Source organism: Mus pahari, chromosome 15 (genome assembly GCF_900095145.1).
Source record: "Mus pahari chromosome 15, PAHARI_EIJ_v1.1, whole genome shotgun sequence".
Classification (NCBI taxonomy): domain Eukaryota; kingdom Metazoa; phylum Chordata; class Mammalia; order Rodentia; family Muridae; genus Mus; species Mus pahari.
Genome location: NC_034604.1, coordinates 3,316,076 through 3,343,923, shown reverse-complemented (window position 1 = coordinate 3,343,923; position 27,848 = coordinate 3,316,076). Strand labels below are relative to the sequence as shown.

Genomic DNA, 27,848 nt, shown 5'->3' with positions numbered 1-27,848 from the left:
AACACAGGGCCCCCAATGGAGGAGCCAGAGAAAGTACCCAAGGAGCTGAAGGGGTCTGCAGCCCTATAGGTGGAACAACAATATGAACTAACCAGTTCCCCCAGATCTCCTGTCTCTAGCTGCATTATGTAGCAGAAGATGGCCCAGTTGGCCATCATTGGGAAGAGAGGTCCCTTGGTCTTGCAAACTTTATATGGCCCAGTACAAGGGAACCCCAGGGCCAAGAAGTGGGAGTGGGTGGGTAGGGGAGCAGGGCAGGCGTAGAGTATAGGAGACTTTCGGGATAGCATTTGAAATGTAAATGAAGCAAATATCTAATAAAATTTTTTTTTTAAATCAGAAAAAAAATAAAAGGTAATTTAGTACCTAGAACACCAGGCACCAAAGATACTTCAATAAATAAATGCTCACTACTACTCAATGAAAGATAACCCAGTACTTTAAGTCTATGCTGGGTTTCTATGTTTTAATAGCATCTGCAAAGAGCTGGAGATTATGGAATTCTGAAAATAACTAGCAAAGCTGTTATATAGGTGCTTGATTGTAGGTGTTAATCAGTTATAAAACCTTCACTAAGAAACACTGTTCAAATCCATCTAGACATAACAAATAGAATGTTCTAAAATAAATATGTCAAAATAAATTTGTGTGTTGGTGTGCTCAAGTATGTGGGGGTGCACATGTATGGCCATGTGTGTATAGAGACCCACAGTTGACACAGAGGCTTCTTCTACTGCTCTCCACCGTAGCTTTGAAGTCAAGTATCAGCTGAACCCAAAGCTTGCCACCATGACTGCTCTAGCTTGCCTGCTTGATTCTGGAGCCTCCGTCTCTACCTTCTGTTTGGAGAGTGAGAGTTGACTGCTATGTCACCTGCCATTTTAGGTGAGTTCTAGGGATGCGAACTCCAGTCTTCAAACTCTGAAACAAGTACTTTGCCCAATGAACCACCTCTCTAGACACAACAATCAAATATTCAAAACTATATTCATGTGACTCATATGCTCAAGTTCTGATCAAATCAAGATGATGATCCAATGGTAATAAAGACAACATAACTCATAGAGCAAGAACAAGCAGAAGTCTTGTTAAGACAGACAAGACACAAAATGTACATAAATCTAAAATTTAATGTAATGTGACTAAATTATAAATGCATGTGTGAGCTACCTTCCTCTAACATTATAGAAGCAAAAGTCTTACAATTAATAAAAATATACAGAATGTATAAAAGCTCTAATCACATGTAGACCACCAAGTATAAATGACGTAATGTGAGGTTTTCATAAGAAGACACCCTATTCAGAAAGAAATCCATCCGAAGTAAATCCATTAACACACATATTGCAAAGGTACACAAAATGTTTATCATTTACCAATGTACAAAGATAATGAACTGTAAAAATTAATATCAGCATCTTAATAAGGGATAATACAGTGACCAGTCTAAGTACATTTTACTTATGGAGCATAAATAGCAGAGGTTAAAGAAATTAAATAATGTATGAGTAAGAAAACATACAATGTACCATAACAAGGAGTTAGAAAGCTGAATATTGTGGAAAAGGTTTATTAATCTGTACAGGTAGGTATTTTTTAATAAACTAGTGGCTACTTTGCAGTAACTTATCAACTATCTCACTGCATAGCCTCTCCCCGCCAGTCAGAATTTGGAACAATACACCTTTCTCAAATTGTCATTTAGTGTTTTCCTTCCCCATCTTCAAATCACAAAAATATGCTTTGAATAGCAACTAGCCATTTATGGAAGCCATAAGATACAGACAGTCATTACACAACAAGTTACAACTGAGGCACCCGGACAAACACTACCAACACTTGTGAAAAAACATGTTTGTTTTAAAAGTAGAAGAATTAAAGGAGCTATATAATATACTGTTCATGTTCTTCTGAAACCCAAACGGTGGAAAGCCTGCCAGATGCCATGTAACCAAAACATTGCACCAAGATCAGGAACCCAGCGTGTGCAACACAGGGTTAATGCCCCGAGTAGCTGAGTTCATCACTGGTGTAAATTAAAATACCAAACTTCCTTAACTTAGCAATACTATTTTGGAAGCATCATCAGAACAAATAGAGGTTTAATTATGAATTGGCCAGGGCTATATTCTGAACTGAGAATTTTACTTAGTACTAAGACTCTAAAGCATCCTAGAAAAGCTGTGAATCATGCTTTGTTATTCCTCAAGGGAAACCTTCCCATGGTTCTAGTTCTACATACCAAGTAATTCAGTAATTAAGCAAAAGGGAGAACAAAAGCAGACTTGCAGCAACACATACTAGACAGATGATGTTTTTAAAAAATGACATGATAAATGTAAATCATAAAATCAAATGTACCCATGAAGGTACATCTATTTTATGTTACATTTAAAAAAAAAAAAAAAGCCCAAAACAAAACAGCAGCAACCCACCCCCACCCCACCCCACCCCCCAAAAAACTCTACAGACTGCAAACTGTGCATGCTTACCATACCATTTCACCTGGGAAAGCCAATGAGGGGGTTTCTTGCAAATACTCACTGCCAGGATAAAAACACTTATGTGCAAACTGCAAGGTCCCTAATAGCAGTTTAGAGTTTATATACAGAAAGATGTTACTATCTGATCAAATATGCAAGAGATGGAATTCCCAGAGTTTATAGCACAGAGCAGTAACCACCACAGGCGCCTCCTCCGCGGCTCTCTTCCCTGTGTGACAGCTTGACTCCTTTGTTCTGGTTCTCACTTTCCCATAGGCCAGGGGTCTGAATGATCTTTTCAACAAGCTCCTCAAAGGCACACTGAACACCATCACAGGTTTTTGCACTTGCCTCTAAAAGTCAAGGAAAAGGACCACAGTATATTTTTTTATTGCACATAATCTCATGTGTTTCTATTGAATTACTATGGCATAAATAGAAACCTACAAGATACTGACAATCAAATCAGAAATTTTTGCTACATTAGTAATTACTAATGAGTAAATTTCCTCCACTCCCCACACAGAGCTACTTCAACTCTGCCCACTAGTTTATCGGCTTAGCCCTAAGGTTTATAAGGCAACTACAACTTGTAAGACCCAACTGTATCTTAAGTATTTTTCTTAGGTTTCCAGTTAATTCTTTAAATGAGTCCCCAATGCAGATAGCATTCCTACTTTAAGATAAGGAAACTAAGGCTCCAGCATAAACGATTACCTTGGCTTTTCTGAATGTGTAACTAAGTAGTTATTCCCACGGATCAAGCGCCCATGGTCAAGCCCTCCAGGCCCAGTGCCTGTCTTTCTCACTGTCTAAGGAGACTACTTGTGTTCCTTCTTTACTCTAACCCAGCCGATGCTCCAGTGTCTGTGTCAGTTCTTTAGTACTGAAGACTAAACATAGGGCTTTGAGCATACAGGCATGTGTGTTCTACCACAGAGCTAAACCTGCAGCCCCTTATCTAGTGTGAAAAAAGATGTTTGAGAGTAAGGACCCAGAACCAATTTGGCAAGGCTTCTCTGGTCATCCCACTATTAAAGTTTGTAAGCTCCCTGCTTGTACTATTACTCTGGGGAAAGGTAAGCTGCCTATGCTGCTGCCCAAACCAGCCCTTCTCCAGCTCCCAGGACCACGTTCCTTGTACTCTGTTTTATGACATTATCATTCCATCTAAGTGTCTGCTAATATTTTCCATCTTTTTAACAAGCCAGACTTGTCCTAAAGCCCATGTGCCTTTCATGGAGCCCATTCCCCCATTCCCTTCAGTGTCTCCATTCTCCATGGAATTTATCTCAGAGTGTTGTCACATATGCTGCTCTATATGCTGCTTTCCCTGACTCACCTTACAAGCTTGCCTCAGTTGGCAGCAGACAATCACATGCAAGGGTACCAGGACAAGCCTACATGTATCTGTATGTACCTACATGTACATACCTATGATAAACTAACTTTTAAATTAGGCACAGTGATAAAAAATTATCAACAATAGCCAATAATAAAATAAAACAATTATAACAATATACTGTAGTAAAATCTTGCAGAGCAAGACTGGCCATGGTAACTGAAACTGTGAGAAGGTGTGCTGTGCTGCGTACAAGGGCACCATCTAACCTGGCTTTCGTTTCCACGACTCCATTAACGGCATTCCTTTAGCACTGGCTCCTCTGGTCAAGTTGAGTACTCTAACCTTACTTGATATCTCTGGCATCTGGTATTACTAATCAAATCTCTCTTGCTCCTGTGACTCCCTAGAAGAGTCAACATTCCTAGTAATTCTGTCTCAATGGCATGTCACTCATGGCCTTTCTGCTGGTCCTAACTGGTATCCTAGAGGTCAATCTTCAGCCCTTTCGGATCCATAGCCTTGAAACAATCACTCTAATCAGGGCATTTTAAATACCACCTAAACAACTAGCCTGTCTACTGGATATCTGAACACTGTCTTGTCCTGTGTCTGAGTAAAATTCTTGATTCCCACTTCCCCACACCAATCTGTTTTACCTCAGTTCGCCACAACAAATAACAGAATATAAGCCACCTACTGCTTGACCAAACTAAAAACCTGGAGGTGTCTTTAACGCTTCTCTTTACTTGGTGTCCTTGTCCAAGTTTTCCACATATCCTGTTAGTTTTGACACTCAGAATACCTCCCAAAGATGTCGACTTTCGATGACCCACTGGAAGTGACATCATTCCTTCATTCCTCTGGGCCACATGGAGAGAAGAACCAGCTACTTACTTTCACTTCACAGAGCTTCCCTCCTGTTCTAAATCACACTATATGACCCAACCTCTGAAAATACTTGCTACTGTCTCCACATCTAGGTGTTACACCTAGATGTGACATTTCTGTGCAGCAGCACACGAGGTCAAAACTTTCCCTGAGTGGTCACTGTGTCTGTTCTTGGCACCTTTCATCCCTACGTGGCACTGCTTACTTATTAAACCTGCTTTCTATACTAGAAAGTAAGCTCTAGGAGGGCATTTGTCTGTCTGTCTGTCTGTTTAGTGTTCTATCCTCCATGCTCAGGAAAAGTGGAAAGATAATTCATGGAGATGTGGGACATGCAGCAATCGACAGTAAAGGCAGCATCCAATTCCCTTCAGAACAGCAGCTTACTACATTCTGCTCTGTCGATGTCAAGTCCACCTGCAGGTTCCTACTATCTGAATAACATAGACTATGTCAGTAATTCATAAATTTGCTGCTACAGCTAAATCACTGTGGGTAATTATTTTAAACAAGACTGTGGTGTGTGTGTGTGTGTGTGTGTGTGTGTGTGTGTGTGTGTGTTCGCTCATACATGCAAACTCATGTGCTGGTGCCTACAGAAGTCAAAGGATCTCCCTGGATCTATAAGTCACCTACATAGGTGCTGGGAATCCAACTTAGGTCTTCTGCAGGTGTAAGCATGCTTTACTGCTGAGCTGCCCTCCAGTCTGAGCTTATGTTTAGGAAACATTTGATCTTGTCGCAGCAGAGAAAAAAGTTCAAACGTGATTTGTGTACAGTCAGGTCACTCTTCAGAAAGGATGACAAACTTCTGCAAAAGGCTAGAGAGTATTTTTGGCTTTGTGAGCCATATGGTTTGAAGAGAACTATCAAACATTCATGTAGCACAAAAGCAGCCAAATGTAGTAAGTATATTAATAAGCATGCCTGTACTTAATATGTGAGGGAAATGGTCCATGTTTTAGTTTGCCAACCTTCTGCCTCAAATTTTTAATGCATAGAAACCATACAAAGATATAGTTAAAATTTAGGTTCCAATTAAAAACCTGGAGTAGAGCCTGGGGTGAAGTATTTCTATTAGTATGAAATTCCCTGAGGTGCTGGTACCCTGTGTACTAGTGGAAACAAGAGAAAAGGAATCTCATTCTACTGTTAGATTTTGTATCATAAGACAACAATGAACTACATATATTTTATGGTTCTTAAGGAAATAATTCAATGAAATCACTATTTAAAAATTATCCCTTAAGACTAGAAATGTTCACTTACACACTTACCTATGAACAACATAGAATGCTTGCGTGCAAATTTCAAGCCTTCATTTCTATCGACTTCACGGTTTTCCTACAAGACAAAGGCAGTGCATTTTAAAAGTTGCCACCTGCATGGGTGGAGTGCATGACTGCACTCCCAATTATTTACAAGGCCAAGAGGATTTTAATTTGGAGACCAGCATGGGCAAGTTAACAAGACAAAAACTAAAATGGGTTGGGATATAGCTCCATGGTAGAACATGCAGAAGTGCTGGGTTCAAATCTCTTATCTCCTCTTCCTCTCCCCTCCCACAAAAGAACTACCCAAATGTCAAGTATCTACTTTTTACCTTATCAATTTTATTTCCAACTAGCATGTTTACTATGTCATTTCTTGTACAGTATGTTTCCAATTCATTTAACCAATTATCCAGTTTAACAAAGGTGTCTCTTCTTGTGACATCATAGACTGAAATAAAAGCAAAACCACTAATTTAAAGTCACATAAAATAAGAGCAATGACTTACTTTTCATAGTCACTAAAAGCTAACATTAGTGTACAAGCAAGTCTGTTTTATATTAATCCTTCACCGCTTAATAGTAAGTACTTAAAGCAAACTTAAATCATTAACACACATAGTGACAGAAAGGAAATTAAGTCCTGTTGGCAACTGGCAATCAGTTACAACAAAACTTGATAAGGAGAGGTCATCTAAGCACAAAATATCTTAATCTACATCTTAGTAAGATATCAAAATATGACATGACTTTAAACATCTGTTAACCTCTTGTTTTTTTATAACAAGGAACAGAATTTGCAACTTAAAAAAAGTAGGTATAATTATTGTGCTCCCTAGTATTATGTCACTATGACACAAGCTAGAATTATCTGAGAGGAGGAAACCTCAATTTAAAAAATGCTTCCATAAGATCAGGCTGAAAGCAAGCCTGAGAGCATTTTCTTAAATAGTGATTAATATGGGAGGGCCCAGACCACTGTAGGTATTGTTAAACATGTACTGATGGTCCAGGCCAAGAAAGCTTCAGGAAGCAAGCCAGCAAGCAGCACTCCTCCACAGGCTCTGCATCAGCTCCCACCTCCAGGTTCCTGACCTCTTTGAGTTCCTGTTCTGACTTCTCCAATGATGGACTATGATGCAGAAGTGTAAGCCTGATAAATCCTTTCCTCCCCAGGTCATGATGTTTCCTCACAGCAAGAGAAGCACTAACTCCAACAGAAACTAAGTAAAAGTGATCCTGCATGGTTTCCTCCACTGTCACTTTTGTCTTGTGTCATCTTGCACCATAAAACTGTTTGCTACCCTTCAAAACAGCACAGCCAAATGAAGGATGTCTGTGAACTTCTTAGCAGATTATCTGAAAACCACATTTTCTGGTTTACAATTTTGATAGAATATGAATCCTTAATGGTGTTTAATGCTACTTTTGATAAAAACAGATTCTACTTTGTAACAAATACTCTCTTTACAGACTGAAGCAAGTGTTAATTTACTGATAAATGAAGATTAGTTTTGATAATGCTCTAGGTCAGTTGTGCGGTCATTTTCAATTTATATTCTCATCAACAGTTTTTAAACCAAAGATTTTAAAATTTCCAGAGTTGAAAAATGTTTTGTTTAAGGCTCAATAATATCAAATAAGTATCAAATAATATCTAAATATCTAATAATATCAAATAAATATCAAATAAAGTCTCTATCACTTAAAAGTACATTTATCTGAACATTCAAACATAAAAAAGCAGACCTAACGAAAATGAAAATGCTTATTTTCTTAGATTAGAAACTCGAATAGATAGTATTTTAAATAGTATATTAAAGTAAAATACTTACCTAGTATAACTCCCTGTGCACCTCTATAATAGCTGGGAGTTAATGTTCTGAACCTCTCTTGACCAGCTGTATCCTGAAAATGATAATTATCACTAAATAAAGCAAAGTGTAAAGAGCATATCTTCAATGCTACTGAACATATTTAAGCAAGTCAAAAACACATTAAAACATTCAAAACTTAAATATGACATATGTTTATTCATGTTACATAAGTAAAAATCAATTAATATTATGTCATCTCTTAGAAGAACACAAGGGAAGGTTTTCTGCCATTACAGTCTCACAATTTTTATCATACATGATAATACATTTATTTCAAAGTCATGATTCTTAACTTCAGCTACACAATCGAATTACCTGGGAAATTTATGTCTAATCCCAAAATGTTCTGACTGAATCAATCCAGGATAGGAACAGGAAAAAATAATCTTCCTAGGTTATTCCAATGAAGAAGTGAAGCTGAGGACCACTGATTTAAAGAGATATACTGGAGTATCTTATTTGAGGAAAGGGATTCTAAAGTTATGCTTTTAACAAGAATGCTGTATTTTCTCTTAAACTATATAAAACAAAACATTACAGAGGGGGAGGAGGAGAATAAGGGGAAAAGGAAGAAAGGAGGAAGAGAAAGAGAGAGGGAAAGAAGTCAGAAGGTTGGGGAAGGGATGGGACTAATTTCATCTTCTTCCAGGCCTGGGTTCTTTCTGGTCTTCTTTCTAGAACCCTTCAAATATGTTTCAAGATATCTAGGCCCTTACAGGGCTGAATCTGGCAAACTGCTGCTTCAGTCTATTATAATTTGCATTATTATAAAGGTTTACTAAAGTTTTAAAAGCAGCTACGTCCATTCATTTAGGTATCTCTATATGGCCCAGTTTAAGGGGAATTAAATATTTCCTATCTGGTTCACTGATGTAAGGTGACCTGGATGACAGTGAAAATGCACATCAAACCTCATCTTAGCTGCCAGTATCTTGTGCAAAGTTTTTACTATGGTGTAAGTACAAACTTCTGCAGATATCAAAAGTGTCCATAGCCTCTAAGATGCTTGTAAGACTAGAGAGGAATTTTGAAACAGCAACTAGAAGTGCCAGCAATATGGGAAAAAAGAATGCTGTTAAGACAACAGAGTAAGGAAATGCAGAGTTTCACAAGAGGAAAATCACTTCCAGATAAAGAGCTTTGAATATAGGCCATTCTTTCAAATCTAAATGTACCATCCTTGCTCCTAGATTCATAGCAGCTCTGCTTCATTTGTTTAGATGAAGACATAACACAGTAAACTTTCTGAACAGAAAACTGTAGTGGAAACCCAATTTCTCTCTTTGAATTCCTGAGGCTTCAAAGTTTCTTGCAAATCACTCAATTTGCATACATGGTTAAGTTTTAAAGAGTAATTATATAAACTAAAGCTTCTCGAAGCAGTCTTACCATCTAAAGCAGATTATAACTGATAATGACAGTGGTGACTTTTAATAATCATAGTTATAGTTGACAAAACTATAAGTGAACAAGGCTCAAGTTTGTAAAAGAAGTCAACGGGGGTTCATGACACAACTTAAGTGTCTAATTCTGCCACAAGAGAAGACAACTGGTTTCAATCCACTATATAGAATGCAACTAAATAAAGGGGTTTGTCATGTTGTACTTAAGACTTTTAATCACACATGAAATCAATAAAATCATAAAAATATATTATCATAAAAATATATATCATAAAAATATATATTATCAAGTAGTCACAGACTTAAATCTGCATCTATTTAAGATAATTAGATTCCAAAAGGTAAACTATGGGCTAGAGAGATGGCGTATCAGTTAAGAGCACTTGGTGCTCTTGGAAGGCCAGGGTCGGCTCCTAGCTCCCATGTAATCACAATAGTCTGTTAACTCCAGGTCCAGGGGATCTAATGCCCTTTTATGGCCTGGGGGGGGGGGCACCAAATATGCACTTGGTACACAGAAATATATTCAGGCAAACGCATAAAAAGTATGCTACAAAAAGACAAGTTATTGTGAGAAACAAGTTCAAGCAATTTACTTACATACAAAGAAATAACAAATTAGCAGCATTCAGTATCCACAATACTGGAATTCTCAGAATTCCATTATGGGAAGCATTTAAATATTAGGGTTTTTTGTTTTGTTTTTTCTTTATTGTTGTTTTTATCTTTGTTTTGAAAGAGAGGGAACAGAAAAAAAGCTGTTGATAGCAAAACTGTTTCACAATTGAAAAAGTTTTATAAAGATCAGTTGTGAATCAGAAATTTTAAATAATTTAACTTCTAGACTTAGTACAGGACAATCTAGTATGACTCTTGAGAACAACTTCAAAAACTGCCTTTGGATAATCCCGAAATCCCATGGTAATAGAAAACAGATACTATTTATTCCTCATCTACAAGCATGTTGTGTGCCCTCACTCATTCAGACACAGACACACACACCACACAGACACATGCACACGCATGCACGCAATGTAATTTTGACAAATTTTTTGTGAAAATTCAACAAATACCAGATGTTAAAATTTTGGTATTTTTAAATTCACTTATACAAATGTCTTGGTATGATAATTTTGGGGATAAACTTCAAAATCTTGCACCAAAACATTAGACTAGATTTATAATAACTATGTACTAAATTATAATAAACTATGAAAGTTTAACAGACATTAAACTTTTGCTTGTATTTGTCTTCAAAATGAGAAGTATGTGTTAAGTATATTAACATCTTTGTTCAGATGAAAGAGGCCAATCCTTTTGTATATTATGGTTTTATTTTCTAATGGGGTAAGGCAAGGAAATTAGAGATTACTGAAGAGAGATATGAATTAAACCCAAGAAAGGCTAAATAACAAGATTCAGAATTTCCAAGTGAGGCAAGTGTGCAGAAAGGAAGAGAAAACAAGCTCCCGCGGGCCATGTGGTAATGGTGAGTGTGCATTTTGGAGGCAGTGGGGACAGGGCTACTCGGCTAATAAGGCGAGAAGCTCACTCACCAAATTTCTACAAACCAACTTCAGAATAACTAGGGTAGCCTATATACTAAGACATTTTATATACTGTCTGGAAGCTCCTCTCTACCAAATCTGATACTCAGATGCTATAAGGAAAACAAATAAATACTGAAAAGCTTTGCTACGGCAAGAGTATTCCATAAGTCTCCCTCCCATACCACCTTATCTTCATCCATCTCTAAGCGGTGTGACAAACTGGAGCCATTCAGGGTAGAAAATTATCTATGTACATGCATAATAACATAAGCACATACTGTCCTAAAGCAATATTTTAAAGATAAATAACAAGCCAAGAATTAACATTTTTATTATGTAAAGGTTTTATTTTTTAGATGGAATAGTTATTATAGTAAGAATTCACAGTTCAAAGTAAACAGACAGATGTTTCAGTATTTTATGTTTAAGTATCAAAAATACACAAGTCATAAAATCTTTTTTATGCCTAGAAAACTTGAGAATTTATCTATCTGATGTGACTGCTTCTATTATGAAGATATAGAACCAGCATGAAAGTATCTACCAGTCCTTACATGTCAGACTATGTTTACAAAAAACATAACTCTTCATGTAAAAATTTTAAATCATGGAAAAAATAAAAATTAGTATATAAAATTGACTATGAAGAGAAGTAATTCATTTGTAAATATGATTGATATCAGAAAATACTCAAATCGGAATATAAGTAAAAAGGTTATTAGAGAGACACAAATAGGTCCCTTTCTCTATAACCACCACTTCTGCTTCTTGCCTTATAACTCCAATGTAACTAGATAAGCACATACAGATGCAAAGAGTGGGATGCTTATAGAAACGACAGTTATATTTGTGAACAACTGATATCAAGTCAAATACCTCTGACTAAGGATTAATCAAACTAAACTACAGCACAAAATGGAACATTTGATGACCATTCAAACTGCTGTACCCTATATTTACTGATACAGAAATATGTTCACATGCAAATGGATGATAGGGCAAAGAGGAAAATGAACAGGTCAAAAACACAAAATAGACTCCTTTCTTTGCAAAATGGCTTATGTGCACATTTAGTAGTGTATCACAAGTCTCTCTATTTTCAAGTATGCTTATTAATAAGAACACAGTAATTAAAGATAAACTTTTCCTCCACTGATTTTCTACTGTTAATTATTATTTTAGAATGGTCCAATATTATGTTCTGTTCACAGGGAAACTAATGTTTTAAAGATATGAATAAGCCTATGGCAAGGATGGCTCTTCAACAATACAATTGACAGTTTCATGCACATGGAAGTAGAAAGTAACTGTAGAACAAAATAACAACATCAGAGCCTGCCCCAGTGCTCACCTCCCAAAGCAGATCAGAGCCTGCCCCAGTGCTCACCTCACAAAGCAGTAAGCAACAAGGGCAGAAGATCACAATTCAGCCATGAAAACATGGAAAGCTAACGGTTAATACAAAAGCTAGAATTGGTAAATGTTTAAAATACTTTATGATGTCACAGCAACATTTTTCAGAGTGTTTTCTGTTAGATGTTACTGTTCTTACTGTTATGAAATACACTTTGGCAGGGGTTAGGGGTAAGTAGACTAAAAGTTCAGAAAACCTCAGGAAGATGAGTTACATGACACACCCAGGAATGTCTGCTGCTCAGTCTGTAACTGTCACCTGAGTGGGCAACTTTCTTTAAACACTATAAAGGGACATGTTCGACAAAAGCAACCTTCCTGGCATACTACAGAAAAATTTAATACTTTGCTCTATTTTGAAATATTCTAAAGGTGTTATACATTTCAAAAATATTTTAAAAGCATACACCCAACTACAGTTATAACATGCAATTATCATTACTGTACATCCTTTCAGTATTATCTAATTTCCCAAGAAAATTGCCTACTCGCCTATACAACAGTAAACAAAATCAGTTTCTGCTTTGTTGCGAAAAACTAGCTGGAGACACTGTACCTCACAACTGTCTATACCTCCAGTTCCAGAGGATCTACCACCTTCTTCTAGCCTCCTGGCATGGCACCAGGCACATACATGGTGCAGATATCCATATAGGTGAAACGCCCAAACACACACACAAAAACAAACAAACAAACACCCATACACATAAAATTAAATTTAAATAAATACCAAGTACATACTAGTGGACTAGAGTGATGGCCCACATGTTGAGGGCACTGAGCAGCACATGGTGTTTAGATGAAGAGGCTCAGGAAAAGTGGAAGGCATTAGGAGGCGTGGCCTTGTTGGAAGAACTGGGTCACTGAGAGTGGACTTTGAGGATTCAGAAGCTAGCCCCACTGTGCCTCCCTCTTCCTACTGCCTGCAGATCCTGATGACGACCTCTCAGCTGCTTCTCCAGCACTATACTCTGCACGTGTGCCACCATGCTTCCTGCCACGATGACAATGAACTAATCCTCTGAAACTGTAAGCCAGTAAATGTTTTCCTTTCTAAGAGTTGCCTTGGTCATGGTGTCTTTTCACAGCAGTAAAACCCTAACTAAGACACAGCTCTTCTAGAGGACCCGAGCTGGCTCCCAACATCCATACCTGGCAACTTGTAACTTCCCATAACTCCTGCATAACTCTGTCATGGCATACAGACATACATAAATAAAATAAAAATAATTTTTATAAAGTACATACCCATATTGCAAGTTTAGCCTTATTTCCATCCACTGAAATCGTTTTCACCTTAAAGTCAACACCTTGAAGAAATGAAAATTCTGGTGAATCATCATTAAATATGATTTTTATATTCATTAAAAAGAAAACCAAAAAAAGATAAAATATTTTATCAAATGCCTAAATTCTGAAAACTCTAGATCTGAAGGCTGAAGGTATCAATATTCAGGATTGATGGTATAAATGGGAAGAGGTTTAGGATTCAAGACATCTACCAGTGCTTCCAAAAAGGAAAACTCACATTTAATTAGGATGGTTTTGTACAATTGCAAGTACTAATTCAAAAACAAGTGTTTTTTTGCTGATTGTGGATCATGGCTGCTTTCAAGGACTCCATATACCTTTGTTCAGTATGCTGTCTACCCATGACAAAGATGCTATACCCATGAACTCTCAGCAATATGGTTGCCTGACACACCAACACAGAGTTGGAAAATATTATAAGGTCCTGTCCCTAGATGAAGACTACAAGGTCAATGGCTGCTGAGAGAAAGAGAATTGGTTTACTTCAGAGACAAACTAATAGGCTTCTAATCTATGTGGTTGGGCCTAAACACATGTGCATACAGGTAACTCTATAACTCTAACTGAACTCAGTAGACTGTGTATGTAGGCAACGATAATTTAAATATAGAAGTCATGAATTTAAGAGGAGGTATGGGAGAGGCATGGGATGAGTTGAAGAGGAAAAAGTAGAAAGGATGTACATACAACATACTCATGCATGAAATTCTCCCAAAGTTAAAATTAATAAAAAAGGGTGTTATCTATCAAACTCAACCATGAACGCAGATCTTAGCTGTAGGTAGCTGGGACACTAACAAACACACGTAAAAGGGCTATCTACCCCTTGTCTTATAAACTCAACTTTTTTCCCCCTGAAAAATAAAAAGTTTTATATAACCTATTCAATAATCACTTGCAACTGTATTCTTTTTTTTAATGTATATAAAAACATGTATGCCAATCCCTCTATCAGATTTCATAAGTGAAAAGAACCTTGGCCCCCAAGGTCTTTGAAGAGCTGCTACAGTAGGGAAAGCTTCATAAAAAATCAAATAAGGCCACAAAACATTTACTCCTTTACAGGAAAGGGAGCTGACAGTACCATCTGACCCATGTGAACAGTAACTGCTCATGTCTTTAAAATAGCATCAGAAATTATAGGTTACTCTACTGGCCAGAGGGAAACATCAGCTCAAGATAATATCTTATGAGCTTGTCACATTTAAATCAGAACAGAGCCAAATAAGATGAGCAGCACCGTCACATACTAAATGCTTTCTTTTTATGTTTTTGTTGTTGTTTTTCAAGACAGAGATTCTCTGTGGAGCCCTAACTATTCTGGAAATCATTCTGTAGACCAGGCTGGCCTCAAACTCAGAGACCAGCCTGCCTCTGTTTCCCAAGTGCTCGGATTAAAGATACTAAATGCTTTTCTTAAAAGTTAATGTATTACAATTATTTAAAAAAAGTATGTCACCAATATACTAGTATATCTGTAATCTTTAGAAGTCTTCCAATAATCCATTACACGTTCAAATTAGGTAAAAATATGCATTAAATATAGTCTTCATATAGGATAAAGATCCAAAGACATTTATGTGCATGTGCACACACACACACACACACACACACACACACACACACACATCATTTGGTGTGTAAAGCTTGAGAAATAAAGGAATTGATCAAGGTATGCTTAGGGAAAAAGCAATAATTAATGAAATGACAGTGCTGATTAAAAAGTCCAAGAAAAACTAAAGTATAGAATTTCTTCTACGCAATCATGCAGGAATTCTCCAGGCCCTGCCCCTTACTGAGGAGCTATAGGTAGCAGGTTATTGCTGGAGGAGGGGGAACTGGTCTTCTTTGAGGATATGGCTACCGGTAGTATTTCCATGCTCCAGTATAAGTCCCACAGCTATGGACTTAGCATGGCAAACAAATAAATAAAACCACTCAATAGGAGGAAACCCGTGCTTGCTACTGGAAACGTAGCCAACTTCCCAGGTCTAGAGAGGTCACAGACTTCAGAGAAGAACTTGTACCTCCACTTTGCTAGGCCAGCATAATTTCTTACTGTTAGGTCTCAAACTTAGAACAAATTTGCTTAGTACCTGTGTGTGGCTCCTCCCAGCACTTCTCACCCTTCCCTCTGCCCTTTCCTTTCCAGGGTGCTGGGTTTCAATTACCCCCACCCACAAACCTGGTTCCTACTGAACTCAGCTATTTTGTCTATGCGTCTCTCTCTCTCTCTCTCTCTCTCTCTCTCTCTCTCTCTCTCTCTCTCTCTCTAGTTTAGTCTGCCTGACATGTTCAGTTAGGACTCCTCTCTCTGCCTGCTTTTACCCTGTACCTACGAAACTCTTCTACATACTTTAGGAGTAGCCATGTCCTCCTCCTCCACTTACTTTCTTTCTTTCTTTCTTTCTTTCTTTCTTTCTTTCTTTCTTTCTTTCTTTCTTTCTTTCTTTCTTTCTTTCTTTCTTTCTTTTGCATTAGCTTACACATTCTAAATATTATCCTTATGCTCACATATAAGTGTAACTACCACCCATGATTAAAGAAACTTCTCTTTACAGCAAATGGAGACTATCACAGCAATCCACAACAGGACACAATGCAGAAATCAAAACATCACAGTAAGTCCAGCCCCAGTGGATACATCTACATCACAGCTCCTGAATTTATGACTTCGAGACTATGATAGAGAGGGAGCAGAAAGATTTTAAGTGCCAGACTATTGGGAAGTCTGTTGTGATACAGTATCTCCTAGAAATGGCTACCTAAACAAGACTAGAACAATGGCAGTATCAACAGACAAGTTAATTTGGAAAGCAGACATTTTCACGGGATCCCAGGCCTAGAGAACTAACTACAGGCAACTGAGGAGTGCTGAGAGGAGAATTAGCTTCTGGCAGAAATGAATCCCCTGATTGGAGGTTTATTATTTTTAAGCCCAGGCTTGGAGGGCAAAGGAAAAAATGAAGAGGAACCCAATGGATAGCTGCATGTGAACACATAAAGTGATTCTAATGCACTTTATTTGGACATTAGGTTTCTCCTGGTTCCCAGCCTAGGACTTGTAATGCTAATAACCTTTACCTTTATTTTTCCCTTCCATTTATTTCTGGTCATCAGTTAAAAAAAAAAAAAAAAACTTCCCTTTTCTCCCAACAACAGGCAGCTATATAAATAAAAGAATAAACTTTTGGGGTCTTTGAAATAGGACCACTAAAGGTGCAGCTAAACTGCCACGCCATTCAGCTCTAAAAAGCAGACTGGAGTTTACCTCAGCCACCCAATTACAGTTAGGGTTACCTCTTCAGAAGGAATGATAACAACAGGAGGGACACTCTGGCTCCACTGCTGAGGATAAAGACCACAAAGAAAAGTGGCTGGTTTCTTTCTTGAATAAAAGCCAAAAATGTCATTGGTTCTGTCCTGCCTGGCTGCCGGAAAAGCCTGACATGTAGTGGGCTCAGAGCTCTGATCGGTTCCTAAATAATTGTAGAGCTACCTCTTTAGAGGGTGACAATGTTAGATTGGCAATAAAAGCCCATTTAGGGAAAACCCCTCGCAGTTAAGACAACAGAATCTCTGGCCTGGGTGGAGAACTAACATTTTGGCTGTGTGTCAGTCATCTGCCATGCTAAAAGAGAACCAGAGTACTTATTCCTTAATAAAATGTGCTTCTCCCTCCAGTATACCTTTCAGGGTTACAGCAGCTCTGTAACTCTGCCCCATTTTCTAAATCACTAGTAAGGTGTAACTTCCCCTTTTCTTCTTTCTATCTCCTTTAAGCATGCTTTCCCAAATAAACTTGGCCTTCCCTAAAACTTGGATTACCTTACTCTTTCTCTAAACTGTCCCTCCCTGGCATGTGGCTGCCTACTACCACATGACTGACCTTCACAGCTGTTTAAGTCACAAGACAGACCCCTTGGACTACCTTCTTCCAGGAAGCTGCTGAGTTCTACATCTTGCATGCCCTGGGGGTGCTTCTTTAAACTCTAATAAAACCGTCCTAGATCTTAAAGGAAAGATGAACAAGCCCACAAACCAGACTAACAAAGAGGAAATTCAAATCAGAAAAAAAATATGAAAGTTGTATTTTAGGTAGGGCAATCCTTATCTGAATTGCTTGGGACAGAACTGCTTGTGCTGGAGGTTCCCTGGTGTAGGGCTGTCTGCAGAGTTACACGGCAGTGGAGCTCAGCTGCACATTTCTCAGCCCTTTTGGTTTCATGTTTTTGGGTCAGTGATGCTCAACTTCGGTTGTTAATTTTACAGACAGAAAAGACGACTAAATAAAAACTGGACAAATTAAAAAATCTAGGTAAATGAACAAATTCCTAGAAATACAATTTGACTAAAATTGACTTAAATAAAAATCTGAACAAATGCAAAAATTAGTAGGGACTCAATCGGTAATCAATCAAGTTTAATTACAGAATGGCTGAATATAAATTATATATTAGTAAAGTGAAGGAGAAAACCACATGATCATTTTAACTGACACAGAAAAGGCATTGAACAAAAGATAATACACTTTCATGACAAAAGACATTCAACAAACTAGGAATAGAAGAAAAGTTTCTCAAAATGATAAAGGTCTGTGTGTTAGTCAGATTTCAGTCTTTGTGACAGAATACCTAAGACAGCTTAAAGTGAACCAACATTTCACTTGGCTCACAGTTCTAGTGGTTCAGTCGTTACTTTGCCTTGCATTTGTCAGCCACTGCAGAGGCAGAACAACATGCCAGGGAGCATGTGCTGTAACGAGTTCGTCAGCTCAAGCAATCAGAAAGCCAACGAACTGAGACAGGACAAGCTATACCTTTCAGGTGGCCTGCTTCCCTAACTTCGCAAGTCTCCATCATCTTCCACTAACAAAGTATAAATCCATTTGTGGGGGCTGGAGAGTTGGCTCAGTGATTAAGAGCACTGACTGCTCTTCCGAAGGTCCTGAGTTCAAATCCCAGCAACCACATGGTGGCTCACAACCATCTGTAATGAGATCTGATGCCCTCTTCTGGTGCATCTGAAGACAGCTACAGTGTACTTAGATATAATAATAAATAAATCTTTAAAATAAATAAATAAATAAATCCATGTGTATAGTTTATTAGTACATAGTATAATCTAAGTATCTCCCAAAAGCTCATTAGCTGAAAGCATGTCTTAACCACATGATTTCAAGGACATTCTTAGAGCCAAACCAAAACAGCAAAGTCACAGCTACTAGCATACTCAATGGTAAAAGATAGTTTTTCTCCAAAGATAAGAAACAGAGGAACACCAACTTTTTTTCACTTTCACTATACAAACTAGCAAAAAGTTGTTGCAAGAGCTGCTTAGAAAGAATATCTAAAAAAAAAAAAAGTATCCAAATTGAAGATTTGGATACATAATCTACCCAAATGTTTGTTAAATATAATTGTGGACAGCACTACAATATCTACAGAAACCCCTGAAGAACACACAGAACTATAAAAAAATAATTCTATAAAGGAATGGCATCAAAGGATATTGCCAAGATGTAAAACACAATCCTCACAACAGGGGAAAACATTTGCAAACCATGTATCTAGATACAAATCCAACACATCTAGGAACCTCTACCATAAAACAATAAAAATACATAGCTCAAAAATCACCAAGACTTCAAGAGACATTTCTACAAAGAACATAAATGGCCAGTAAGCATATTAAAATATGCTCAACTTCCCCTGGCCATGAGGGGCATTATTATTAAAATTTACAATGAGCTTCTCATCTATTTCCATGACTATTTCAGATATTTTTTAAAAATGGCAAGTATTAAGAATAGACAAAGCTTCAGAGAAACAAGAGCTGTGACAGCTGCTGTGAAAACAGCATTCTGCCAATACTAAAGTACAGCTATCATATGGATAAAGGCAGCAGGGCCAAACCAAAGTATAGACCCAAAGTAGTGACAGTGGGGACACAAGAACATACATGGGCAGCACAGTCACAGTAGTGTGGTCTACAACTGCCGACACCTTAACAACACAAGTCTTCAGCAGTGGATCAACAGAATATGATGTACACACAGTCAATGAAACAATATCTGAACTTAAGAAACTGCCACAACATGGCCAGGAAACGTGCCACTGCATGGATTGGCCTTCAGAACAATCACTAAGGAAAACACAGTATAACAAGTGCTGTACAATACCACTTGCTCAAGGCACCCAGAACAGGCAAATTTCAGAGTTATTTAAACAGCCTGAAAATTCATAGTGTTATAACAGTGAATGTAAGTGAAATATATGTGTAAAATGGTTAAATGGTATGGCTCATCTTCTGCATGCTTCATCACAGCATAAATGAACACTGCCCTCCAAAACCACAAAATAGCTAAGTAAATGCCTGACCCAGAGAGCTCCTGTATCTATTAGGGAAACTGACTCTGTAGTGAAGTCTACCCAGGAAAAATGAAATCTCTGAGGCCCATCTGAGTTCAATGAAATTGATTATAAACAAACTCTTAGAGGAAACTTAAGTGGATTCTTCCTTAAGTTCTACATTGCTCTGACACTAGAACTAGAAGATAATGAGTTAAAGAAAACTGTGACTAATGTCTTTCACAAACACAAATAGAAATCCTAAAACACAACACAGACAAAAACCACCTGGCTCATCTCAAAATTGGGAATAAAGCACTGTGCACTAGTATGTTAAACTGAAGAAGATCAGCTGTACAGAAAAACATGCATTTCTAAGGTATCCTGTTCATAGCTTGTGACAAAAAAAAAAAAAAAATTATTTCTTCACCTGATAAAGGGAATCTACAAAACACATACAATTAACATCACACTTAAGTTAGGAATGTTCTCCCCTTTTTTCAGTTATGAACTAAGGCAATCAACACTTACCACTTTTACTCAGTATGTGTACAGAACTACATATTTTTAGCCAGAAGAGTAAGATAAAGAACACAGATTGTAAAAAAGAGAATGTAAAAATCTAAATGAACAAAAATAAAAAATAAAAAAACTCCTAGAATTTACAAGTGTCACAGTGTGTCTTAGTTAGGGATAGTATTGCTGTGATAAAACACAATGACCAAAAGCAAATTGGGAAGAAAGGGATTTCACTCACACTTCCAGAAAACAGTTCATCGTCAAAAGCAGCAAGGGCTGGAACTCAAACAGGGCAGGACCTGAAGGGAGGCAGGAGCTGATGCAGAAGCCAGGGAGGGGTACTATATACTGGCTTGCTTGCCATGTCTAGGTCAGACTGCTTTCTAGTAGATCTTAGGATTATTGGTCCAGGAGCGGTCCATCCACAACAGGCTGTGCCCTCCCATATCAATAACTAAGAAAATGGCCTACAGGCTTGCCTACAGCACATCTTATGGAGGCATTTTCTCAGTTGAGGCTCTCTCTTCTCCAATGACTCTAGTGTATGTGAAGTTGACATAAAACTAGCCGCCACCACACACACACACACACACACACACACACACAGAGAGAGAGGGGGGGAGGGAGGGGGGAAAGAAGGAAGGAAGGAAGGAAGGAAGGATGGATGGATGGATGGATGGATGGATGGATGGATGGGGAAAAAACCAACAACCAGATTGGAAGACACAAAATTAATATTTGAAATATCAAGACTATTTCTTTTTCTCTCTGTACCTTGCCTCAACCTAGAACCTAGAGTACCCTAAGCCATGCAGGAAACTCTTCTGCCTTAGCTTTACCCATGCTAGGATTACAAGTGTGATTAAAATCTGCTAAAAGTATTCGTGTATGTTAATAATAAAGAGAAAACAAAAATAAACTCCTACTATCTAGAATGAAAGTCCACAGTTAAATCTGACAGAACCCATGACAGACCTTGGGATGTCAATAAAAACTGTCCCAAATAGCTTCACTTATTTAAACACTTGGACTCCAGTTGGTAGTACTGTCTGGGAAGCTACAGAACTTTTAGGAGGTGAAACACTGCTGGGAGAATGGACTCCAGTGGTGGTGCTATCTAACCTTTACAAGGTAGAGCCCTGCTGGAGGAAAGGCATCACTGACAGGAAGGCTTTGAGAGTTTGTAACATCTTTGCTACTTCCTCTCTCTTTTCCTCTGTGCTGATAAAAAAAAAATATCTCAAGTACACTAGGAAGGAAAACAACTCACTTTTGGAAGGAAAAAAATGGGAAGACCAACAACTGACTTACGGATTTATCATAAAACTACAGAAAGGAAGACAGTGAAATCCTGACATAAAGACAGATGTATAAAATCCACAAATACACTGTACTGGCTGGTTTTGCATGTCAACTTGACATAAGCTGGCATTATCAGAGAAATGAGCCTCCCTTGAGGAAATGTCTCCATGAGATCCAGCTGTAAGGCATATTTTCAATTAGTGATCAAGGGTGAGAGGGCCCCTTGTGGGTGGTGCCATCTCTGGGCTCATAGTCTTGGGTTCTGTAAGAAAGCAAGCTGAGCAAGCAAGGGCAAGCAAGCCAGTAAGTAACATCCTTCCATGTTCTCTGCATCAGCTCCTGCTTCCTGCCTTGTTTGAGTTCCAGCCCTGACTTCCTTTGGTGATGAACAGCAATGTGGAAGTGTAAGCTGAATAAACCCTTTCCCTCCCAACTTGCATTTTGGTCATGATGTTTTGTGAAGGAATACCAACCCTGACTAAAACACATACCCAGACACCTAAAGACAACTGACACTTTTATAAGGGCAGGAAAACTATTCAGTGTGTATTCTTTTCAGCCGGTGGTTTTGGAACAACTAGATACCCATATGAAAAACAAACAAACAAAATAACAAAAAAAATTTTAAAGAAAAAAAGAAAGGAGGAAAATCGTGTGGCCTTCTCCTAGGTGAAAAAAAAAACTGAAATTATTACACATAAATGAAAAAATTGGTAACCTGAATTTCGATGCAATTATTTGTGCATTTAAATATGCACTATTAGAAAAATGATGAGCAAAAAAGTGGATCAAAAATACCTACAAAGCAAATAACACCTACAAAAAACTTTCATGCTGAATATATAAAAAGAGCTCTTAAGATTCAACACTAAGAAAACAATACATGGGCTGGAGAGACAGTTTCATGGTTAAGAGCACTTGTTCCTGGAGAAGGTCTGGGTTCACTCTCAGCACTCTCATGTCAACTAACAACTGTCTGAAATCTAATTCCAGAGGACTGAAGGTTCTCTTCTAGCCTCAACCAGCCCTGTTAAAAAGTGGAGGAGACACCTATACACAAAAAATAAAAATAAATTTAAAACAAAATAAAGAAAACAATTCAACAAATTAAAAAAAAGATGCAGATACTTTACACATAAAAATACATAAGCATGGCAACAAATTAGAACTGAATATGCCCAACATCAGCAGTTGCCAGAGAAATTCAAATTAAACTCCAACCAGACACCACACACCTATGCAAACAGTTACAGTTACAGTAAATGGATCATTCTCAACAGCCACTGGATTAGAATTGGAGGAAACTCCTCCACTGAGGGTGAGTCCTCAGCTGCATTATCTCAGCAAGCCTTCCATACTATGGTGTCCTCTCTACTCCCTCCCATTTGCTGTAGCTCGACTCCACACTGTTTCAGGTACTGAGTCCACCTGCCTTGTGGCTTCAAGGTTTTTAGCTGTCTTCTAGTTTAGTGAAATACTGGGATTGTATTTTAGTTTTCCCTCTGTTATTTTAGCTAATTATCATGGGATAAAAGAAAATGCCAGCATATCTTTACCACTGTGAAACTCTATATGCAATTATTACAAGTTTCTTTATACATGATAAGCATTTTAATCTCTAATGTACTATGGAAATATAAGGATGTATGTCCATAATCGCTTTACTATGAGGCAAAATACTGATTTTGTATGAAACAGTAATTTTCACAAGTCCATTAACAACTGAACCAGGTGGTTGCAAATGAAATCAGAAAGTAATCTAATACCAAATGTGAAGATTTTAAAAAGCCCAGGGTCAATTTGTGGAACAAATTATAAATATTTTCATCAGCATGCAGTATTTTAGTATTTATTACTAAATAAATTATTACTATAAATAAATTTATTACTAGTATTATTTTAGTATTTATTTTAGTGGTAAAAGATAAAGCCTTTTTAAGAATATGGGCAGTTCATGATGGTTATCATTCTGCTTGAGTCCTCGTGTTATTTCAATTTAAAATGTCACTTTTATATTATGCACGATTCATTTCTTCGGTAACAACTCCATTTTAGTCAAGTTTGCCCTTGTAAGTTGCTACTATCTGTTACTGAGCAAAATAAAATAGCCCATGCTAGGGGTTGGGGATTTAGCTCAGTGGCAGAGCACTTGCCTAGCAAACACAAGGCCCTAGGTTTGGTCCTCAACTCTGGGAAAAAAAAAAAATAGCCCATGCTCTGAACAAGTATGTTTTACTACATAGTTGAAAATGAGCAAATATGTCAAAACCAGAACAAAATGCAGTTTGACTTGCTAATATCTTATATGGTCCCCTTTTGGCACACACAGGAAAAACCTATGATACAAAGATTCTAAGTAATGCCTGATAGAGCTAACTAAAATTTAGAGGCATGCTGAGTCTGTATTCATAGACACAAATAACAAGGAGTGTGTCCTTACAGAAAACTAAGCAATGAGTGTGGACAGCTGGAGAGCACTTGAAGGTCGCTTGACAGCCAGAGCTGGGGTGGCAGAACCTACCTTCCTACCTGCTGCAGTAAAAGCATCGCAGAGAAGTCCAGCACTAGTGTGACTAAAAGTCACCAGCTGCACCACAATACACCACACACCTCGCGCTCTAACACCAAGAAGCATTTCTGTGGGGTTCCTACCAAAACAAACAAACAGCAAAACCTACACAAGGAGAAACTACCTCAGAACACACTTGGCAAGTGAAATGAAGGGCAGTCTACAGAGCAACGGGCCTACAGTCGTCAAAACTACCAGACATGGATAGACAACCAAAGACCAGTGAACTATTAAAATTAAGAGATTGAAGAGATGTGGGCATAGTGGTTCAAACTTAAAATCCCAACAAGCTGAGGCAGGAGGATTGCTACTAGTTTGAAGCCACTCTGGGCTATAGGGTGAGATCCAAGGCAAACTGGGCTGGTGTGAGAATCTTCCTAAAGGTGGGAGAGTGAAGGGTCAAGAATTGGAGATGATAGCCGGGCATGGTGGCGCATGCCTTTAATCCCAGCATTCGGGAGGCAGAGGCAGGCGGATTTCTGAGTTCGAGGCCAGCCTGGTCTACAAAGTGAGTTCCAGGACAGCCAGGGCTAAACAGAGAAACCCTGTCTAGAAAAATAATAGTCGCCGGGGGTGGTGGTGCACGACTTTAATCCCAGCACTTGGGAGGTAGAGGCAGGTGGATTTCTGAGTTCGAGACCAGCCTGGTCTACAGAGTGAGTTCCAGGACAGCCAGGGCTAAACAGAGAAACCCTGTCTAGAAAAATAATAGTCGCCGGGCGTGGTGGCGCACTCCTTTAATCCCAGCACTTGGGAGGCAGAGGCAGAGGGGGAGGCAGAGGCAGGCGGATTTCTGAGTTTGAGGCCAGCCTGGTCTACAAAGTGAGTTCCAGGACAGCCAGGGCTAAACAGAGAAACCCTGTCTAGAAAAACAAACAAACAAACAAACAAGCAAGAATGGTAAAGCAGGTTTGTGGGAGATGGCTAAGTCTCTGCAAACATAATAAGGACCTGAGTTCCCCTAGACCCAGATAGACACCTGTCATCCTAGTACCTGGAAAGTTGAGCTGGCTACTTTTATGTCAACTTGACACAAGTTGTTTGGGAAGTGGGAACCTCAACTGAGAAAACGCCCCTGCCAGACGGACCTGCAATGTGTTTTCTTGATTAAAGTTTGATGAGGGAGGGTCCAGCTTACTGTAAGCAGTGCCATCCCGGGGTAGGTGGTCCTGGGATGTATAAGAAAGCAGGCTGAGCAAGCCACGAGGAGCAAGCCAGAAAGCAGCAGTCCTCCATGGCCTCTGAGCCAGCTCCTGACTCCAAGGTCCTACTCTGAGTTCCTGCCCCATCTTTACCGCATCATGGTTGTGATGTGGAAGGATAAGCAAAATAAACCCCTCTCCTCCACAAGCTGCTTTTGGTCATGGAGTTTATCACAGGCACAGAAACCCTAAGAAACCCCAAGGTGCTTGTTGGCCAGCCAGCCTACACTCTTTGGCAAGTTCATGGCCAAGGGGAGATCATGTCTCAAAAAAACAAGAGCCTGAAGAATAAAGACTGTACTCTCACCTCCACAAGCACACACATGTACACATGTACACATGCTCATACACAAAAAATAAGGCAAAAGTGATAAACATTTATTTACAGAACGTGAGTAGGATATATAGAATTCTCAACTTCCCCTCTAAACCTGAAATTATCTCACAATAAATTAAAACAAAGCCAGTTAAGCCGGGCGTAGTGGCGCACGCCTTTAGTCCCAGCACTTGGGAGGCAGAGGCAGGCGGATTTCTGAGTTCGAGGCCAGCCTGGTCTACAAAGTTAGTTCCAGGACAGTCAGGGCTATACAGAGAAACCCTATCTCAAAAAAAAAAAAAAAAAAAAAAAAAAAAGAATTGGAGATGATGAAATTTATTGGCCTCAAATCAGATTTTAGGCCTAACTTTTCTTTTGCTAAATAGGGTACTGATAGGCAGCTGAAGAAATCTGTCAATGGACAAAATTTTACCCTCCTTCATTTAGGAAACATATATTAAAATGCCTAGATATTAAAGACAAGTCTGCAGCATGTTCTTAAGCAATTATTTAAAACGAATCCTGTGTGCAACGTAACTTAAGAATGATAAAGCAGGGCTGGGCGGTGGTGGTGCACGACTTTAATCCCAGCACTTGGGAGGCAGAGGCAGGCGAATTTCTGAGTTCGAGGCCAGCCTGGTCTACAAAGTTAGTTCCAGGACAGTCAGGGCTATACAGAGAAACCCTATCTCAAAAAAAAAAAAAAAAAAAAAAAAAAAAAAAAAAACCAAAGCCAGTTTAAAGGAACTTCCTACTTTCATTAACAATAACATTAAGATTCTTTAATAGTCTAAGGCTCTGGGGAAGTGATTCACTCAGTGACGTACTTGCTGCATAAGCATGAAAACATGAGTCTTCATCTAGCACCCACTTAAAGGCACAGTGGCTTGTTTATCTCAGCTTTAGGAAGAAAGACACAAAACAATCTTAGGACTTGATGATCAGTCAATCTAGCCAGATCAGAGCACTTCAGGTTCAGAGTAAAGTCCTAACTCAGTGACTAAGGTGGAGGCGATAGAGAAAAATGCCCAATGTCAAATTCATGCGTTCATGCATCTACACACTCACATGAACAAAGACCAATCTATTTGGGTATCACTGCTCCTAATAACTAATAACTGTTATCAAGTATATAAGTTAAAAGTATACATTCAATGTGTAAAATTAACAGACTACTGCTAGGTCTATGGTAACAGACCAAGTTTGTATTGTGCTATCACTGTAATGATAGTGGCTGGCATGCAATAAATATTCCAATTACTCACTACCTGCTGAAAAATAAAAAAACAACCCATAGTACTGGAATGAAATGTGTGTGCAAACAATCCTATCAGTAGTGTTAATGACATGACAAGAGACAAGGCTTTATGGGTACCAAAGCTAAGTATTGCAGACGAGATCTCCACAGAAAGTATAAGGTGCTGAGAAGAGGGGGCAAGGTAAAGCCAAACAGAGCCCACAGGCACAAACATGTGTGCCATTTCTACAAGTACACGTTTATGACTTTTAAACTTAGCTCACCTATTGTTGCTGCAAGTTCTGGATCAAAGGTATCATCTGTGAACCTCAGGAGCAGGCTAAAAGAGAGTTAAAGACAGGTTAGATTAGGAACTTAACTGTTTCTAATTATCTAATATATAAGCTGAATTTTTCTCTTATCACATGATTACTTAGATGTAGAGAGTAGAGCTGATGTAGGTCTGCAGGGGAACTAGTGTATTAAAAAAGCAGTAACAGAACTGTAACTTCCCAAGACTTCCAGGACATATGCCATATACTCTCCTATACAGTTTGCTTTTTGTTCAAATCTGTCCTGATGTGCTCTTCTCAGAAAATGACACTATGACATCTTATGCTGATACTGCTGGGAGGGGAACAATAGTCTCTTGGAATCAAAAATATTCACAACTTTGCATTAAATAAAAACAGAAAGGTTACAGCAAACTGTAACAAGGAACAAAACATCAAGGTGTGGATCAAACAGAGGAAGAATAAGGACAGCCAGGTGGACGCTGGGTATGGTCTAGACGGGCAATTTTACTGGTCTTT

General features: G+C 38.5%; 1 protein-coding gene across 1 annotated transcript in view; it reads right to left on the bottom strand.

Annotated features, from left to right (window-relative positions):
* Positions 1 to 1,065: 1,065 nt before the first annotated feature.
* The window catches only part of Rab18 (RAB18, member RAS oncogene family), a 31,258-nt gene continuing 4,475 nt past the window's right edge, over positions 1,066 to 27,848 (bottom strand). Inside the window, exons 2-7 of the mRNA XM_021214311.2 lie at positions 27,321 to 27,376; positions 13,479 to 13,540; positions 7,823 to 7,895; positions 6,320 to 6,438; positions 5,994 to 6,060; positions 1,066 to 2,836 (exon numbers count right to left, since the gene is read on the bottom strand). Coding sequence (XP_021069970.1) covers positions 2,661 to 2,836; positions 5,994 to 6,060; positions 6,320 to 6,438; positions 7,823 to 7,895; positions 13,479 to 13,540; positions 27,321 to 27,376 — 553 coding nt within the window. The 3' untranslated portion in view covers positions 1,066 to 2,660. The remainder of the gene's footprint in view (positions 2,837 to 5,993; positions 6,061 to 6,319; positions 6,439 to 7,822; positions 7,896 to 13,478; positions 13,541 to 27,320; positions 27,377 to 27,848) is intronic.